The sequence below is a fragment of the Anomalospiza imberbis genome, chromosome 18, assembly GCF_031753505.1.
Source record: "Anomalospiza imberbis isolate Cuckoo-Finch-1a 21T00152 chromosome 18, ASM3175350v1, whole genome shotgun sequence".
Classification (NCBI taxonomy): Eukaryota; Metazoa; Chordata; class Aves; order Passeriformes; family Viduidae; genus Anomalospiza; species Anomalospiza imberbis.
The window spans coordinates 12,770,447-12,786,548 of record NC_089698.1 but is presented as its reverse complement, the minus strand read 5'-3'; the positions used below and the strand labels follow the sequence as shown (position 1 = coordinate 12,786,548).

At 52.1% G+C, this 16,102-nt stretch overlaps 1 protein-coding gene across 8 annotated transcripts in view; it reads right to left on the bottom strand.

The window, feature by feature from the left end:
* Positions 1 to 2,210: 2,210 nt before the first annotated feature.
* The window catches only part of MTMR3 (myotubularin related protein 3), a 74,537-nt gene continuing 60,645 nt past the window's right edge, over positions 2,211 to 16,102 (bottom strand). For 3 of the 8 annotated variants that reach the window (XM_068209187.1, XM_068209186.1, XM_068209188.1), the window contains 8 exons: positions 15,793 to 15,978; positions 14,253 to 14,423; positions 11,980 to 12,125; positions 9,931 to 11,326; positions 8,191 to 8,301; positions 7,859 to 7,947; positions 6,649 to 6,675; positions 2,211 to 4,439 (listed from right to left, as the gene is read on the bottom strand). In XM_068209187.1, the coding sequence (XP_068065288.1) occupies positions 4,268 to 4,439; positions 6,649 to 6,675; positions 7,859 to 7,947; positions 8,191 to 8,301; positions 9,931 to 11,326; positions 11,980 to 12,125; positions 14,253 to 14,423; positions 15,793 to 15,978 (2,298 nt within the window). In that variant the 3' untranslated portion in view covers positions 2,211 to 4,267. Of the gene's footprint in view, positions 4,440 to 6,648; positions 6,676 to 7,206; positions 7,471 to 7,858; positions 7,948 to 8,190; positions 8,302 to 9,930; positions 11,327 to 11,979; positions 12,126 to 14,252; positions 14,424 to 15,792; positions 15,979 to 16,102 lie in introns of those variants that run through there. The other 5 variants (XM_068209189.1, XM_068209190.1, XM_068209192.1 and 2 more) reach the window with 5 other exon arrangements.

The window sequence follows — 16,102 nt, the reverse complement described above, 5'->3', positions numbered from 1 at the left end:
GGAGCTCTGCAGATTCACCAACTCAGAGAACAAGGGACTCTGAATTCATCACTGTGTAGGAAAATGACGAATTTATTAAGATCTAAATATTCGCTCTGAGGCTACAGCAGAATACTGTTACACACATGAGGGTCTGACATTTCCAGTGCTGCTGAACAGCTCTGTCCTCAGAGCTTGGCATGGTTTCAAATAGTTCGTGTGCTTCAAGTAAGTAACTGAGCCTTCAGATGTCATTTTAATATAAATCCCACCCAAAAAGAGGACAATCAAACCCATCACCTGCTGCCACTGCAAGGCCTGAAAATCATTTTCTGACAGATTTGTTAAATAATAAAGTCAGACTTTAGCAGCGTTTATAAAATGTCAAAGTCCAAAGAACAGTGAGCTGAAATCCCAAAATGCAGCACTGGGAGCTGTGGCAGCTGCCCTGCAGGAAGAGATGGACAGCTCCAAGGCCTGAGGAACACCTGGGCCGGTCCTGCAGAGCTGCCCTTTGCTCAGTGCTGACTCCAAACCTCGTCCTGGGTAATTCCAGGACCCCCTCTGTTCGACAGGCCCTGAACCTGCTCAGCTTCCTGCACATGGTTATTGCCCTTTGCAGCCTCCCAACACCTCGGAACCTCTCCCAGGGCAGGCTTCCTCCCGCTCCTGCAGCTTTCCCAGGTAGCGGAGCAGTTCCCAAACACTTCCTTCCCCGGCAGAGCCGTTGGTTTCCATCCTGCACCTGCCACCGCCCTCACCTGTGCCCAGCTCGGAGAACTGAGCCCTCCCTCCCAGGGTGAGATGGCTCCCGCCCGGTGACTCCACTGCCACCTCCCTCTGCCCTGTCAGGGAGGACGGGCACCTGGGATGAGAGGGGCCCTCATCCTCAGTGATTCCTGATGCTGTTTGAGATCCGACTCAGGAGGTTGTTCCACAGCCCGGGGGCAGCGCTGAAGCCGCCTATCGCGACAGCAGCGCCGGTATCCTGACAGGCTCATGGGCTGTCCGGGAGCTGGGACAAAGGAGAGAGGGAAGGAGGCTCCTTAGGAAGAATTGATCACGGGGAAATGAGCTTTGACACCTTCAGCCGTCCTCCTCTGGCAGAGCTGCTGCCCCTGGTAGGAGCCCTTCTGCACCTTGGGGAAGCTCAGAACTTCTCAGATCCCTCTGCCGGGGCAGAGACCCACACTCGGCATTTCCCAGATCAAAAACTTCCCGGAGCGCCGTGCCCGGGGCTCCTAACATCTGCAGCACAAGGAGCTCCTGAGAAAGCGCTCAGGAGAAACTCAAGTATGAAAGGAGCTCCAGGAAATCCCATTGTGAGGTTTAACACTTTGCACATTCCTTGCACCACCAAAAGCGATTCCTGCTGCTTTTCTGCTCCAGATCCCATCAGCGGCTCGACCCCAACCTGGTTCAGTTTGATTTAATGAACAGCATCAAATCACACGATTGTGCTCAAGGTCTTGTGAGGACACATGTCTGGCCCCACACCCCTCACAGCTGCTCAGACCCCCAAGAATTCAGGGCAAGTCCTCAAATATGTAAGAGAATAAATAAATGATGGTGGGGGGCCTGAGGGGACAGGACTGCACAGCTGGAACGAGCTGGCAGTGCTTGGAAAATGGGAATAATCCTTGTGCAGGACAATCATCAGTTGAGTTTTCCACCTTCTGGGACAAAGAGATCTTAAACCTGTATGAGTTTGGTTTGTTCCCAAAGAGCCACAGCTCCACCATCCAGCACAGGGATAAGGCAGGTGTAAAGCGGGAATGGAGCTTCCCCTGCCAAACTCCACCGAAAGCAGGAGGAATTCCCCGGAGATCCAGGCTGCTCCTACATTTGGGTAACATCACCAGACTGAAATACCATGGTTGGTCAAGGGGAAAAACAGTATGGAGGGAGCTGAGGCTCTGGCACCTTCCTCCATCCTGGGAAAACCATGCTGCTTGTGCAAACAGAACCTGGCAGGGTGTGTGCGTTGTGTGCTTCCTCCTTCCTGGGACTCCTGCACCAGGAAAACCAAGCCTAAGATTTCATTTTTTCTCTTTAAGTTTAGGAGTGACAGTTTGTTGTTCCTTGGAAAGACACAGTGTGGGACAGAAAGCCAAGGGCAGCAGCTGCAGTCTCCTTTTCCAAGGCCTTGGTGTTCCCTCTGAGTCTCCAATCTGTCCCCTCTGAGGGACAGGGAAGAAAAATAAAAAATTAGGGAGTGTGTTAGCAAATGCTCCATGCAAAAGTCTAAACTTTATTCACTTTTATTATTTATATATTTAACAATTCTAAAGTATTTACTTCTCGCTTTTGACAAAAATGAAAAATATAGGAGCACTTTACTCTCTTGCGGAGAGAAGGGTTATTTCTGTACACAGCTACGGAGAGACGGCTTCCTCCTTTACATACAAAGAAAAAATAATATTAATAAAAAAAGTGCTTCATCGATCCAAAAAAGCCTAAAGAGCTGCAAGCTTTTATTCACACTGTACATCCCAGCCCCGGCCCGGAGCAGACCCTCTTGGCACGTGCGGAGGCTCCGGCTGATCCTGCACCCCAAGGCTGAGGTGTCCCCCCATCCCACCCCGGCCCTGCCACCTGCCCCTCGCCCCCCGGGAGGAGCCGGACGTTCCCTCATCCCGCTCTGCACGGAACAGCAATGCCGGTGCCTCTCTTCCAGCCCCCACTGCTGGGTTAGGAACAGATCCTAAACGTGCCTTGGCTGGAAACCCCATCCTTCACTTCACGTTCAGCGTCTCTTTCTCTAGACCTGTGCCAGGGAGATCCCAAGATGCTCCGTCCGCTCCCAGACCCCTTTCCCGCAAGGACGCAGCCTCCTCCTTCCTGGACATTCACGCCAGCGCACGGATCCTGGCAGGGTGGGATGGGCACAGTCCAACCACCTCAGCGTCACCCAAGACCCACTGAGCTCTGCCAGATGGTTTCTCCACGTGACCCTCCCTTTGGATGATGCGATTGTGACATTCCAGGGAAGGGAAATGCTCCTTTCCCAAGGTTTCTTGGATTTTGAGCTGTTGTATCTAGAACTCTCAAATATTCCAGAAAGATTCTTGGGAATACCATAGAGAATTTGGGATTTTGCCTAGGGAATGCACTATGAGCAGGATCTACTCTTCCTCCTTGCCGGATTGCACCAAGCAGGATCTATGGGAAGGGAAAGGGATGAGCACCTACCAGTTGGTTACAAATGGATATTTGGGAGTTTTACCCTTCAGTGAGGTGAGTCTGATTGGGACAGAAGGAGGAAGGAGAATCTGTAATGTATTTTGGATTGTTTTAAGCTCCTCAGGCAGCTTTTTCCTATCTGGAGTACACTGAACACAGCCTGGGAAAGGAGGAGCATCCCAGGAGGGTGCCCAGCACCAGCGCAATCCACACAGGCCGAGCCCCGCAACACCGGCGGGTCCCAGCCGCCTTCTATCAGTTTGGATCGTCCAATAAAGTGCGAGTGACCAGCCAGGACCTGACCATGGCAAAGCTCTGCTCCCAGAGGGACTCACACGGCTGGGGCAAGGGCAAGGCAGAGGTCTGCTCCTGTCCCTGTTGGATTGAAGCAGGAATTGCATGGTCAGACGCCTGGCAAGGCCCGGTGTGACGCCTGGCTCGGCTCTCACCAACAGCACGTGCATTCCTGAGCCAGCATTCCAGGTGTTCCCGCTGCGAGGGCTCAGACCTCGCAGATTGTGCGTGCAGGTACAGAGCCGCCAGTGCAGGAACCTGAGACCCCCTCGGGCAGCCACTGTGAGAACAGAGAGGGAAAAGGTCTCTGGGGAAGGAGATTCCCACCTCTTCTAGCAGCAACAGGTTCCCAAACAGCAGTTTTGGGTTTGGAATAACAGGAGTGATTGAAAGCACTGGAGGCTGCAGCTATTCAGGCTCTGCACTCCGGCCGGTCCCGCTCCCTCTGCTCCCCGCTCCCCAGAATCCTCGGTCTGCAGCAGTTCCGCAGTGGGACAGATAAATACCCACAGGGATCCTGGCTCTCACCAGCTCCCCCCACCTCCAGGACCCTCCGCAAACAAACAGATATATTATTGTATGTACACACACGCACGCGCGGGGACACGGACACACAGGACAGGCAGGAAAGGGGGAAGAGCTGGACGAGGAGAATCCCAGAGTCCAGCGGCACATCCTCGAGGTCTGTCCCGCCGAGCAGCGCCCCACGGCCCGAGCTCCACGCGCAGCCTCCCGGCCTCGGCCCCGGGATCCGCGTGTCCGTGGGGAAGGGTCGGCTCGGCTGCTCCCCCGCCTCTCCCAGGCCAGGAATTCAGTTGGACGTGGCAGTGATGGGCTTGTCCAGTTCGAGGTCCAGGCTGGAGCTGCCAGGGTGGAGGCTGCTGTAGCAGGATTTGCAGACTCTGCTGGGCTCGAAGAGCTGCTGGCTGGGAACGGGCACCTTCTGGTTACAGCAACTGGAGCAGAACACGTTGCCACAATTCCTTGCATCAGGAACAGAGGAGAAATGGAAAAGATCAGGAGTTTGACAAAGTTACCTGAGCTGTAAAATGAGATGTGCCCAGTGCTGGGATGGGGGAGATGCCTCCCTACAGGCCAAGGCATGGACAGGAACAGCTCCAATGTCTGTGCTCCTCCCTCTTATGGATGGAGTAGAGATCCAGGGAACGGGCACAGGAAGGAGCATAGAGCCAGGGCCAGTGTGGAATTGCAGGTCATTAAATGCCTCTGTTCAACACTGCACTGAGCCCGGCGGGACAGGCTGTGCCCTCGTCACACAGACAGCTCTCTGCCATTCACCATGGAATGGTTTAGGTGGGAAGGGACATTAAAGCTCATCCAGTGCCACTGCTGCCATGGGCAGGGACACCTTCCACTGTCACAGGCTGCTCCAAGCCCTGTCCAGCCCGGCCTTGGGCACTGCCAGGCTGGATGTGCTGCAAAGGAGCTCCAGCAAAATGCCAATGCCACGCTGGGGCACAGGGCTGAGGGGCTGAAGCAGAGCCACCACAGGCCCTTCTGAGCCAAGCCATGGGGGAATGTGGGGAACACTGGGAATGGGGGGCTCTGGCGCTGCTCACGCAGCTGATCCAGCCCTGGCTCACAGGAGGGACGTGGCAGTGCTGGGAGCAGGCCGGACTCTGCTCAGAGCTGGAGAGGTTTAAACACGGAAATGTCAAAGCCATCCTCCCACTGCCCCCACAGCCACTCCAGAAATCTCACACTCCTGCATCCAGGACACTGAGCCAAGGAGGAACATGCAAAGCCCAGGGTGGGCAGGCAGGTGTTCCATGCACAGGTGGGCACGCGCAGCATTCCCGGCACTGGCGGAGCCGCACCGGCACATGCACCTCCTTACTGCTCAGACTCGTTAATTACCTTCTGCAGCCCCCCTCAAAACGTGGGAGCCCTGTGTGCCCTGTCCTCCTCACTTCCTACAAGGAGCTGGAAGCAGCTTTCCAGGGACCTGGGCTCTGCCCTCTCCATTAACTCTTTGGCATCAGGATTTGGTGCTGTCATTGTTCTGCACTGGAGATTTGCTGCTGCCAAGAGACTGCCAGGGAATTCTGCTGACACCCAGCAGCTCTGATTAATCTTTCCTTGCCAAGAAAGGAGATTTCCAGCTGCTGGTCACTGATGGGGAGAGAAACAGCAGAGAAATCCCATTTCTCACTTCAGTGGGCTCATTTCCTCAGTTCCACACAGCGGCTCCGGGCCTCAGAGCCGGAAGCCCGGCACGAGAAGGCTGACAGGGACCAGCCTCTGCAGAAGTTCTGGAGACTGGAGGGCCCTGCTGGAAATCCTTGTCAGAAGCACCTGCAGGAGTGGCACCAGCCCTGGGAGGTGCCACACAGCTCCCGCAGCCCCATCTCGCTGCTCAAGGAATGAGCATCCCAGAGTAGCTCGCTGATGGATGAGGGGAAAACCAACCAGAGGGATCAAAACAAGGATCTCTTTGTTGGAGCTCACCATTCCTAACATATGCTGGGGTTTTTGTTGTTTTATCCTAGACAATGGTGCTCTGACATTGCTTTGGAAAGCTCTGGACAGCTCATCCTTCTATCCCGGTGGTCCCTGCTTTGCTTCAGAGATTAAAAAGAGACATTAAAAAACAGGCTGGAAAAGGGATGTTGCTTGTTTGAGGAAAGGGGGCTGAAAGTGACACTCCCCACTCTTCCTCCTCATCCCAAATCTCAGATACTCATCCAGTTTGGTTATCCTGGCCCTCCACCAGCTCTGTGGCACATGTTCCAGCCATGGGATTTTCAGTCCTTCTAAAACAAGTGGCAGGTTTTTGCCAAGACGCTGCACAGCAGTACTGGAATTGTTTGGTAACACATGGCCCTCTCCCAGAAATATGGGGAACAAAGGGAAATTAACAAAAATAAATGCATAAAACTTGCACGACAGTCTCCTGTCAGTGAGCAGTACACACATGGACTGACAGTGAGTGTTAGTCTGAGCCACATCCCAGTTAAGCTCCCAGAAGCCAAGTCCTAAAAGCCTTTCTGTGAGGAGAGAGGGCTGTTCACACGGACCCAACCCCCAGCAGCTCGTGCTGGCCACCCCCAGCTTAGTTCTGGTGATTTCCAGGCAAGTGAGAAACAAAGAGGGAGAAGAGCGGAGTTAGTTGGGAGAAGTCACCCAGGAAAGGCTGACGGACAACGGACAGAGGCTGCTGGAAATGCTCACCAGAGCTGATCAACTCGGTCAGTGTCCCTGCAGGGAGGAGAGAGAACTCAGGGCTACAGGCAGAGGGAGCAAACACTGGCAACCAAGGAAGCTGGAAGGTTTTACGCTGCTCAAGGCCTTACACTGTGGGGTTCAACTCATTTCCACTCCCAGGGAGGGGTGTAAATGTTTACTACAGAGATACTCGCGGTGTTGGTCTCACCAACAGCTGGGTCACTGCACATGTGGAAGCTGAAAGGAGCAAAGACCCTACAGGGAGATTTGAGCCAGACCTGAAACCCTGAGTCCATTTTAACTCCTTGTGGGGCTATGGGTGATGTGTGTGTATCCAGGCTCTGGGAGTTGTCCCAAGCTTAGGTTTTCAGGGAACTGAGCTCTGGGGATATAAATTTGCACAAACACAGTAGGCATGGTAAAAAAAATAAATTCAGATCCTTTCCTTCTTCCCTGGGTTTGGTTAATTTTACAAGACTAAATGGAGCAAAATATAAACCAGACACAAACTCAAAACTATGTTCATAACTCTTTGCAACTTCAAAAAGCAGGAGAGCTTCAAAATGTGGTAACTGAGATTTATTTAAATTATGGTTCCTGTAATAGTTTTTGCATGTTCAGAAACCAGGAATAGAAATTTATTTGAAACAGAACTGGAAACTAGAGATTCTCTGGCTTTAACTTCAGCATATTGAGCCATGTGGTCTCTGCCTCCTGCTCTTCATCAAGCCCCCGCTGCTGCCTGAGCTGCTGCAGCCTCTGTGGCAACAGGTCTAGCAAAGAATAATCCAGAAAACCTTGACCTCACACAGGTGTTCCATTCAGATTCTGTAGGAGCAAGTTAAGGAAAAGGTGAGAAAGGTTAGAGAAGGAAAGGAGCAGGTTTCCAACCAGCAATGGAAGAAGATGCTATTCCTGTATTTCATGTAAATCACATATTGAATTTCTGAATGCTAAGAGGACAAAGCTCTATTTTGCATAAATCTAAGCTGCCTCCAAATCCAGTTTGAGGAAAGAAAGGTGGGATCTCTTTTGGCTGGAGTGGAGCAGACATCAAATGTGGCTTTTAAATACCTCCCTGCAGGACTGACTGAGCAGCAGGAGCTGTTCTGCTCCCTTGGCAGCCCTCCCTGCCCAAGAGGCGCCCCTGGGGCAGGGGCTGTGTCCGTGGTGGTGTCAGGGAGAGCAGCAGTGCCCAGTCCCCTCTCCCAGTTACCTGCAGTGGTGTTTCCGACTGGCAAGCCAGAAGGCGCTGTCGCAGCCGTAGCAGTGCGCGGCCAGGTGATCCGGGAGCCACCGCGTCACCTGTGGGGATGGCCACCGGCATCAGGACAGGGCAGTGGCAACACTCCTGAGCTGAGCCCCCTCCCCAGCTCCCAGAGGTTGTGCAGCAGAGGGCTCATAGGCACAGGTACTGGTATGTCAGGTGTGAGACCAGCGGAACGCAAGGAAAAGAGTTCCCAAGAAGTGGCACACGACCAAAGGCTAGCGGATAATTTGAAGTAGGATTATCCCAGAGTGAGCAATTTACAGGGATTTAGTCTGTACCTCTGTATCCTGTTTATCCACCTGTTCCCAGCTGGCTTCAGAGAAAATCTCTGTGCTGCAGCGAGACAAGCAGTTCTGATCCAGATTGCTTTCCGAGTCGGGAATAGACGTCTGTTGGCAAACAAACACAGCTGAACGGAACCCCCCAGATCCCTGTTCCACACAAATAAAACCCAGAAACCCCAACAGGGCAGGTCTGGACCCTCTGGTGATGGGATGATGTGAGGCAGAGTGGATTTAGAATCCAGCTTCTGTTGCAGGGTTCTGGGAAGGCTTTGGGTGATCAATCAAAACCTGCTCCCTGTGGCTCCAATTCCAGGGTCCTGATTCCTTTCCAAGGGTGTTTCACTCTCAAAACTATAATTAGTAATAAAGATATCCTTTTGTTGGCAAAGGTTCTGGAAAATAAAAGCCAAATTGCATATGGGAAACTCAGAATTTGAGCCATGTATATTCTACGTATAGGTTTTGGGAATAATGCTTCCTTAATATAGTCTATCCAGGTAGAGGTGGAATTTAATTCACTTAAAACTCAGCCAGCCCTTAAAATATATCAAAATAGTACGAAATCTTGAGTTAATGTATTTTTATGCCTGAACAATGGGCAGTCCTGGAGTTTCAGAGGAAAACCTGCAACTCCCAAGCGGAGGCACAAACAGAAGGTAGCAATCAGGTCCTTAAAAATGGGGAATTTTCTGGAGGCACTGCCAGCTCTACACTGCAGCTTCTGAAGGCCCTTAAAAAATGGGAGCAGAATCCATTAAGCCAAAGTACCCAATTTCTGCAAGGAACAAAAGCTTTTAGCAGTGACACTGAGCCCAATGAGCACCTTGTGCTGCATCTCCAATGGGAAGAGCCAAGAAGGCTCCAAGGATTTTCCATAACAAACGTACCTGGGACTATCCAGCACCTCTGCCACTTCTACACAGTGAATTCAATAAACAGAAGCTGGGAACCTCTTTCAAATTTTTCTTTTCAATTTTGCAGGTGTATAAACCATGTAGGAAAAGGAAATTTCTGATGGGTGTTGCGACAGCCCCAGGAATTACAGGCAAGTGCTCAAACCCACAACTCTCCACAAAAGTCTCTAGTTTTACAACTTTAAACACTTCCAAATAAAACCGCAAATGGTTTAAAAGCTCTCCTAAAACCCTTAATTTGTTGAGAGAAAAACTGTTGTTGAAATACAGCTGCCACAAAAGCTCAGGCAATTAATTCCAGTTAATTTAGAATGCTAGAAATTTATTCCAGACATTGAGCCTGGAGCACCTGAAAGGGATGGTGTGACCCTGATGGGTTTGAGCTCACAGAGCTTGCCGGTGCTGGGACTTGCAGAGAACCAAGGGATCATCCTATGCTGCTGTGCCAAAAGTGGCACAGGAAAATATTTTTGCCCTACGTGAAGACAGCAGTAAACCAGAGGTTTGGTTGGTTTTATTGAGTTTTGGTAAACCAAGGGTTTGGTTGGTTTTACCGAGGCCAGGGAAGGTGTTTAGGTATGGCCAGGGGTGTGTGAGCTACTGTGCAACACCCATCTGGAAATAAACCTTTCTGCTCAATCTGAAGTTCGATGCCAGTATCAGTCATCAGCATCTGCCACTATCAGGTACTTGGGCAGTGTTTGCCCTCTTCAGGATGACCTGGAGAGGTCTGTAAGAGCCCAGAAGTCAGGCCCTGAGCTGCGAGCCAGGAGCTGAGGGCTCGCTGAGCTCTGCGCTCGGCCCAGTGACGCTCACTCACCACTTCGTCTCCGTAGTCGCCGTTGAGCCGCAGGGAGCTGTTGAGGAGCTGGCTCTCCAGGCGGCTCTTCAGCTCCTGCACCTGCTTCTTGAGGGTCTCCACCTCCTGCTGATGGCCCGTCTCGATCTGGCGCAGGCGCTGCTGGATGACATCGCTGTAGACGGGCATCCCGTCATCGTCCAGGTGGCTGCGGGCCGGCTGGTCCGGGCTGCTGGCCGCCTGCTTCCCGAGCTGGCTGAACATCCATTTCTGGTGCAAGTTCCTCAGGTGGAGCTGAGCAGAGCTGCAGCTGGCCGTGGACACCTGCCGGCTCAGCGAGGCCTTGATCCGCCCGTCCTCGCCGTTGACGCAGTGTCCGTTGGTGGCGGGGAATTTCGGGGCCGTGAATCCCGTGGGTTTCTCCACCAGTTTGTTCTCCAGCTCCAGCTCCCCATTATACACCAGCTCATCTTTGCGGTCTGCTAGAGGCAAGGCACAAGGGGAAGGCATCGGGAGGTGGGTGGTGCTGCTACCAGAAGTCCTGTGCACTCTTGATCCCAGTTTTTGGAGCTCTATCATGCACTCCCCCTCTGGCCTGTTCTCCAGAGTTCGGGACAGCTCGTCAGCGCTGTTGTCGAAGGGGTGAGGTCTGTGGCACGGAGCCCTGGGCGTGAGCTCGGGCTTTGCTTCGGTCTCTGTTAAGGTTTCCGTGGAGCTTTCGATGTTGGATGTCCTTTCCTCCAGCAGGGCTGTCAGAGGGAAGGCAAGGCTGGCCTGGGCCGTGCCGTACAGGCTCTCCGCTTCTCCTTCACCTTTCCCAAGACCTTCCTCCTCCGTGTTGTTTGGAGCGTCTCTGTTTCCGGAGCCCTCGGGAGGAACGGCCTGCAGTCCTCTCCCCTGAGGTGCCTTCTGGAGAGCGCTGCTGGGGTCGCTGTGCTGCTCCTGCTGTCCTTTGAGCTCTGCAGCACCACGTGAGGCTGGGTGTGGGGTGGCTGTGGGATTGTTCCTTACGGTACCTGTATCCGCCTCGGCCTTCTCCTCACACAGACTGTCAGCTCTCTTCTCCTTATCCAGGCCAACCTCATCCCCTTTCCCTGCTGCCTCCAGGCCACCCCTCAAGTGCTCCTCCAGCCCAACATCATCTTTAGTGGCCTCCTGCAGAATGTTCTCCATTTGTCCCTCTGCCACCCCGGCTGCCACAGAGAGCTCTGCCCCCATGGGGGCCCTGCCCTGCCTGCCCAGCCCGTCCCCCTCGAAGGGGTCGTCCCCGGGGGGGCCCAGGCTGCTGAGCTCCAGGGAGCGGCGGTGCTCCTGCCACTTCTCGTTGAGGCTGGGGTCGCTGCTGCGGCGGTTGGTTGTAGGCACGCTGCTGTCACAGGCTGTCGTCAGATTGTCAAAGGATCTTGTCTTTGGTAGCCTGCAAAGGGACAAACAATCCCACTCCCAAGTCAGAGGATGATAGCGTAACATTGAGCTACTGTGGTTCAAAACCAGCCCCCAGTTAGGACAGTAACAATCTGCCAGCTAATGGACTTGTGGGAAGTGTTATCCAGGAGCACATTCCGACCATCTGTAGTGCAGAGCTGCTTCCGTACTTCGTTTGCCATGAGGAAAATATGTTAAAGCAGACTTCAAACATTCACAGATTAATCCCTTTACCAGCAAGCCCCATTGCTTACAGCCTGGTCACACCTCCTAATAAACATGTGCTCAGAGTCACTGTACAACAAGCAAAGAAATGGTTACGCAACACTGGAAAAGAACTCAAATTCAAGATAACAAATGAAAGCTTATATCCCGTGAGGACAGAAGGAATTCTCTATGGCTATGTGACACCCAGAGTTTAACTCTATTTGCCCAGCTTCTCTCTGCCACGCTGTCAGCCCTGAAATGTGACAGCTTCCAAACCCACCCCATGGACAGACTGTGCTTGGGCAGCTCAGTCCCACAGTTCCGCCGATACGCCCGGGAGAAATCCTGCCCTCCCACCCAAACATTCTCCTTTCATATCCCCCAATATTCTCTGTTGACCTTACTTTACAGGATGGGATTTCTGGGCTCTAGGCTCACCTGCCCAGAGGCTGCTCTTCGGGGCTAGAGCCTGGCACAGGGTACGGGGCACAGGTGTCGTCGGCAGGCGTGGAGGGGGAGGAGCAGGGCAGGTAAACAGCGCTCCAGAGCATCAAGTTCCGCACATGGCACACGGGATACAGCACCTGGCAGGGGAGCACAAGGGAAGGGTCAGCTGCTGCCTCCCAGCAGGAGAAGTTCAGCTCTGAGGGGGGCAGTTCACCGGGCAGGTCTCAGCTGGGACATGTCCAGCCCACGCCAAGGGCTGGTGACAGCTTTTCATCAGCCACACTTGGGGCAAGAATGACTTTTTCTGTCAGAGGCAGAAAAATGCCAGCCTTCAGCTCCTGCTGAGTGAACTCCTGCAATGAGCTCTCTGTGAATCTACACCTTCACAACTCACGGAATTCAGTGGCTCCTTAAGAGTGCTGAGGTTCCCTTGTGTGTTGTGTTGCACTGTGCCAGAGGGAGCTGAACTCATTCCATGGACCCAATCCACCACAGCCGAGCCTGGCTCCAGAGGAGGCACTCATGGGTACATATTCTGTACATGCAGAAGTTCTCTGAAGAGGCAGCTTGCTCTTAAAAAGGATTCCTTGATTGTGGAATATGCTTTCTGCTTCCCCTTAAAAACACCTGGGCTCATTTTAGCAGTTCCACACTTTTCCAAGCAACTTTCCCATGGAATGGGCACAGCCCCAGAGCTCCAGGAGCATTTGGACAATGCTTTCAGGGAGAGTGTGGGACTTGGGGATGCCTGTGCAGGGCCAGGAGTTGGACTGGATGATCCTGGTGGGTTCCTTCCTAAATGAGGATATTCTGTGATTCTCTGAACAATCTGCTTCCCTGGCACTGAGCAGGAGAAGGGCTGTGGGGTGGCTCCTGCTCTTAAACAGCTCTGGCTCTATAAGAGATGCAGTTGCACCATAGGCACCTTTTAAAGGCTGAAGCAAAATCACAAGAAAATGAACCCAAAACAGGAAATTACCCGAACTCCGATGTGCAGAAGGAGTGTCCTTGTGAGTATTTCCGGAGAACGGGGCCAAGTGGGATAGAGCACAGAAGGGCAGCCCAAGGACACACCTGTCCACACAGTCACTGTGAGAGCACTCTCTATGCTCCTCCTGGCATTTCCATGGAAATCTAGAAGCATCCACAGCTTTAAGATCCCCTCAGGCTGTGTCTGCTCTGCCTCACAAACTCTCCCCAGGAGTGTCAGGTGGGAAGGCTCCAAGGGCTCACTGCAGTGACAGCCCAGAGCCAGGACACACTCAGCCAAGGAGGGCTCAGGGAAGTAGAAAATTCATCTTTTTACAACCACTGTGGGCATAAAACTCCTTCCTGCTAAGCCGGAGTTTAGTTTTGCTGTAAGAAACAACTGAAATCCACATCCGTCATATGCGAAGCCACTGCACAGTCCTTACAGTTTATGACATCTGATACTTCCAGAAATAAAAAGGGTTTAAATGTTTATGCAAGTCTTTGAAGTCCTAACCATGATGTCATTTGGTGTTTGCTCTCTTGCCCATGAACTGCCCCCCTGAATCCCTCACGTGACCTTGTACCAAACACACAACTGAGCCTCTTCCCAGAACCTTCAGTGAGCTCCTACACCGAGGAGCCAAAATAAAAACCTGAAGGTATCAAGAGAAACAAAGATACACTAAATAATCTGAGCCACTTTTTCTGTTCAGATTTAGAATGAATTTAGACACAGTGTCTAGGTTTGCAGGCAATTTTGTGTCACTCCTCTGACACAGCTCAGTTCTCCAGAGAGGTCTATTTATCCAACACTGAAATGCTTTCTGTTACAAACAATAAAATATTTAGTCACAGAAAGCATTTCCAGCACTGAGAAATTTCTGAGGTGGCATTTGACATTCCCCAAGTATCAGCAAAATTAACCCAAGACTTCAAACATCAGCCTGAGCTGGGTGTTCCAAGGTGAATGTCAGGGTGAGCTGAGCCGGTCTGGAATCACCTCTCTGTCCGTGTTGACAGTTCAGAGGGTTTGGGGTGGAAGGGATCTTAAAGCTCATGCAGTGCCACCCCTGCAATGGGCAGGAACACCCTCCACTATCCTGGGTTGCTCCCAGCCCCATCCAACCTGGCCTTGCACACCTCCAGGGATGGGGCAGCCACCACCTCAGCTGTGGTGGAACCCCAGGTCACGGGTCCCACCGCTGGGCTGTTTCTCAGGGGACCCCCATTTGCAGGACGCTGTTTGGGGCAGCCCCCAGGGCTCTCCCACAGGAGGGGATTGGGGTACATACAGATTCCGACTGGGAGGAGTAGAGCAGGTTTTTGAAGGCTTTGTTTGCTGCCCGCAGCAAAGACCAGACGGAGCAGGTCCGTTCCTGAGTGTGTTTCTCTCCTCTCTCCTTCGCATTGTTGCACAGGAATGTTCCAAAGAGGCAGGAGTAGGTGTGCTGCACCAACTTCACCTGCACAGAGCCACACACACACAGCGTCAGCTGGCACAAGGGGTCGGCCTCAGCTCCCTTCCCTTCCCTTCCCAGAGCAAACCCCGGCCCAGGGCTGCCACACCAGCCCACGGCATTTCTCACATACTTCCCTACAAACCAATTGCAAAGGAATGCAACGGGAGCGGAATCTTTTAAAATCATAACTGAACAAATTCAGGAAAAAACATAACATAGAAAGACAAAATATTTGTTGCTAATCAAGTCATGTTGATACAAACTTATTGCCCTGCAGGCCAGGCAAAGCAGAATCATGATTCCTCTGCTACAAAACATTCATGCAGACAGAAATGCTGATCATTAATCACTCCATGCTGGGCCCAGCCTAACAAATGCCATCTTAACTTCAGGCATATCAGTGACTTCCTTGGGATTATTCAGATGTTTAAATGAAGACAAGTGGTTCAATACTGTAATAAATTAGGAGTTCACTCTACAAAGGCCGGCACACCGCGGGTATGTTCTCTCCCAGCCCGGGGAGATTAGCAGTGTGCTGTTAGGCCAGTTACTACCTGTTGTATCTCATTTCACAACGGAGCCACTTGGGGACTGTACATGGGCTCAGTTACATGGCTGAGCTGGCAAGTGGTAATTCCAGTCAGCCACAATCACAGGAATGTGCCTTAAATCTCTTAGTGGATTAGACACTTCATAAAACCTTCTGCTCTTCAGACTACTGGTCCTGCAGTCCACGACCGGCACTTCCCCAGAGATGGGAGAACTGACTTGGACCATCCTGAGTGAATTCCTAATAGGAATGCTGTCTGCTTCCAGAGACGGTAAGCACAGCTCCTGTGTCCTACACCTTTTCAGTGAAGAAACCAAAAAAAATAAATGGAGCAGGTTGCTTTTAGAGGAGGAGTATTCAAGTCAAAACAAGATCCAAGCAGGGGGGAGTTTGCATCGGCAGTAAGAAGGTTTTTTTCCATGCTGCGTGGATGTTTTACACCGCTTAGGTGAGACTATTCAATAAATATATTTCTTTAAAGTCTAAAAGAAGTCCTTGAGGCTCCTGCTTTTAAGAGTGAACAGACCCTGTGGGTTTAACCAAGTGCTTTTGTCCCCTGTATCCGGGCAGCTTTTCTGTTCCCTTTATCATGTGAGGGCATATATAGAATATATTCATACATATATAAAATAATGGAATGGTTTGGGTGGGAAGGGACCTTAAAGCCCATCCAGTTCCAGCCCCTGCCATGGGCAGGGTCACCTTCCACTATCCCAAGTTGTTCAAACGTGGTCTTGGACACAGAAAGGAGGGGAAATCTGCCCCCAGGCTCTCCAGCAGTGTTTAGCAGCAGTGTATTATCCCAGCAGTCTCCCAACTCACAAGGAATGCTTCGTTAAACTCGAAGGAGCAGGGGAACTGCCTCTGGAGCTGATGGACACAGTCCAGCCACTGCAGAAACACCGGGCAGCGCTCATTGAGGTCGTCCGAATTCTCCCCGTGGCCACAGCGATCTGCAAACTTGTGGCCAAAATCCAGCCACTCAGTCTCCACTAGCACCTGGAAACCCTGCAGAGAGGAGAGGAGAGATGAAGAATTCCTATTTTTCTTTGATTCAGTTTTCTGAGATGGTCTGAGACTTGTGGGAATCACTGTGTCCTCTCTACTATTTCCCCTCAGCACTGGGCTCATT